We start from the raw sequence: 1530 nt of genomic DNA, 5'->3' as shown, positions 1-1530 counted from the left end.
GTGATGTGACTTGTGCTTTTGTAAGCATTTAGGCGCATGTTGATTTAGTGCAAATCCAAGGTCTCAGTTCACCCTATAATGCAATTATTATATGCAAATTAACTTTGATATAACTGAGTCTTGCCAGTGATATACTACAGTTAAAACGGCTGTAGATGTGTTTAATTTTTCATCTGTCTAGGGAAAGTATTTAAATGCCAACTTCATGAAGAAAGGAAGCTTGGGTCCTGAAGGTTTTTTTTAGACAGCAGCATGAGCATACTGTGAAATGTGTAGGAAGAATGAGGCACTATCTGTGTGTCTACTGAAGAATTTACTGTAGGAGGACACCAACAATGTCCTGCTGGGCAGTAAGGCAGTGTGAGCAGCAGCAAGGGTGCAGACAGGCGTCTCATGCAAGATGTGGAAGAGCGCCTGGAAAAGCTGTAATAAAAGAGTACAGGGAAACAGCTGTAACCTCTAAAATGGCTCTGAGAGTACGTTTTGTAGAGTAAACTGTTGAGCAGCCAGGAAATTTAGTCTCAGTGTCTCATTGAACAGAAACACAAATCCTGACTATTAAACTTGAAAAAATTATCAGTTTATATGACTGTTTCTATTACAGTCTGTATTACAGTTTTGATACCATTAGTAATTCCCCTTGGCTTTCCAAAGGACCGATTCTTTATATTCCTCCTTACTGTATAGCAACACTGCATCAGTATGTCACTGAAATTAATACTGTAGGGAGTTGTGGACAGAACATTTGGTGCTATGTTCAAGCCAAGGTTGTTATGAATACTTTAAAATTCAAAACTGAAATTGTTTCTTTGTGTCTGTTAATAGCCAAAATCTGCTGATTGGATCTGACAAGAGAGTGATCATTAATCTCAGTAAGATAAAAATTGAGACCTATCTGGGCAATATACTTCAGAGTTTATTACTCAGATGTAGTGGGATTTCACAAGGGGCTAGAGGAAATACCTCCACATTTTTCATTGCTTTGCCATTGGATTTGGGTGCCTAATTTCTCTGGACTTTCTTGAGAACTCCTAACTTTATTTCCTAGCTGCTTCAATTTGCTGATTATTCTTCATGTTTTTTACCAGGTGAACATTGTTTCGTGTGATGGAAAGTGCCCGTCTGCAAGCATTTACAACTATAACATCAACACATATGCAAGATTCTGCAAATGCTGCAGGGAGCTCGGACTACAGAGACGAACTGTGCAATTGTATTGCACTAGTAATTCAACCTGGGTCAGCTATTCAATCCAAGAGCCTACAGATTGTTCTTGCCATTGGTCTTAAAAAAAAAAAACAAAAGGAAAGAAAACAGCAAGCCCAGCTGTTCCCAGTATAAGATAATTTGAATAGTTTATCTATTAAAAATACAATACCCAATGCACTGAATTTTACCAGTTTAATGCTAAAAGATATAAGAACAGAAATATTTTTGGACTCTTCTAAATTTCTGAAGAATCACTTTGCATTGTTTGTATTGTGATTTGTTTTCATGTTCATTTCACAGGGATTGTTTTAAGGGTTCTTG

The 1530-nt window shown here is 37.2% G+C and overlaps 1 protein-coding gene across 1 annotated transcript in view; it reads left to right on the top strand.

Moving 5' to 3' along the window:
* Positions 1-1289, top strand: part of OTOG (otogelin) — a 108761-nt gene extending 107472 nt beyond the window's left edge. Inside the window, exon 55 of the mRNA XM_009328550.1 lies at positions 1089-1289. Coding sequence (XP_009326825.1) covers positions 1089-1289 — 201 coding nt within the window. The remainder of the gene's footprint in view (positions 1-1088) is intronic.
* Positions 1290-1530: the final 241 nt, after the last annotated feature.

The sequence above is a fragment of the Pygoscelis adeliae genome, unplaced genomic scaffold (assembly GCF_000699105.1).
Source record: "Pygoscelis adeliae isolate BGI_AS28 unplaced genomic scaffold, ASM69910v1 Scaffold166, whole genome shotgun sequence".
In the NCBI taxonomy this organism is placed as follows: domain Eukaryota; kingdom Metazoa; phylum Chordata; class Aves; order Sphenisciformes; family Spheniscidae; genus Pygoscelis; species Pygoscelis adeliae.
The sequence above is the reverse complement of the archived record's forward strand: the minus strand, read 5'-3'. Positions and strand labels throughout refer to the sequence as shown.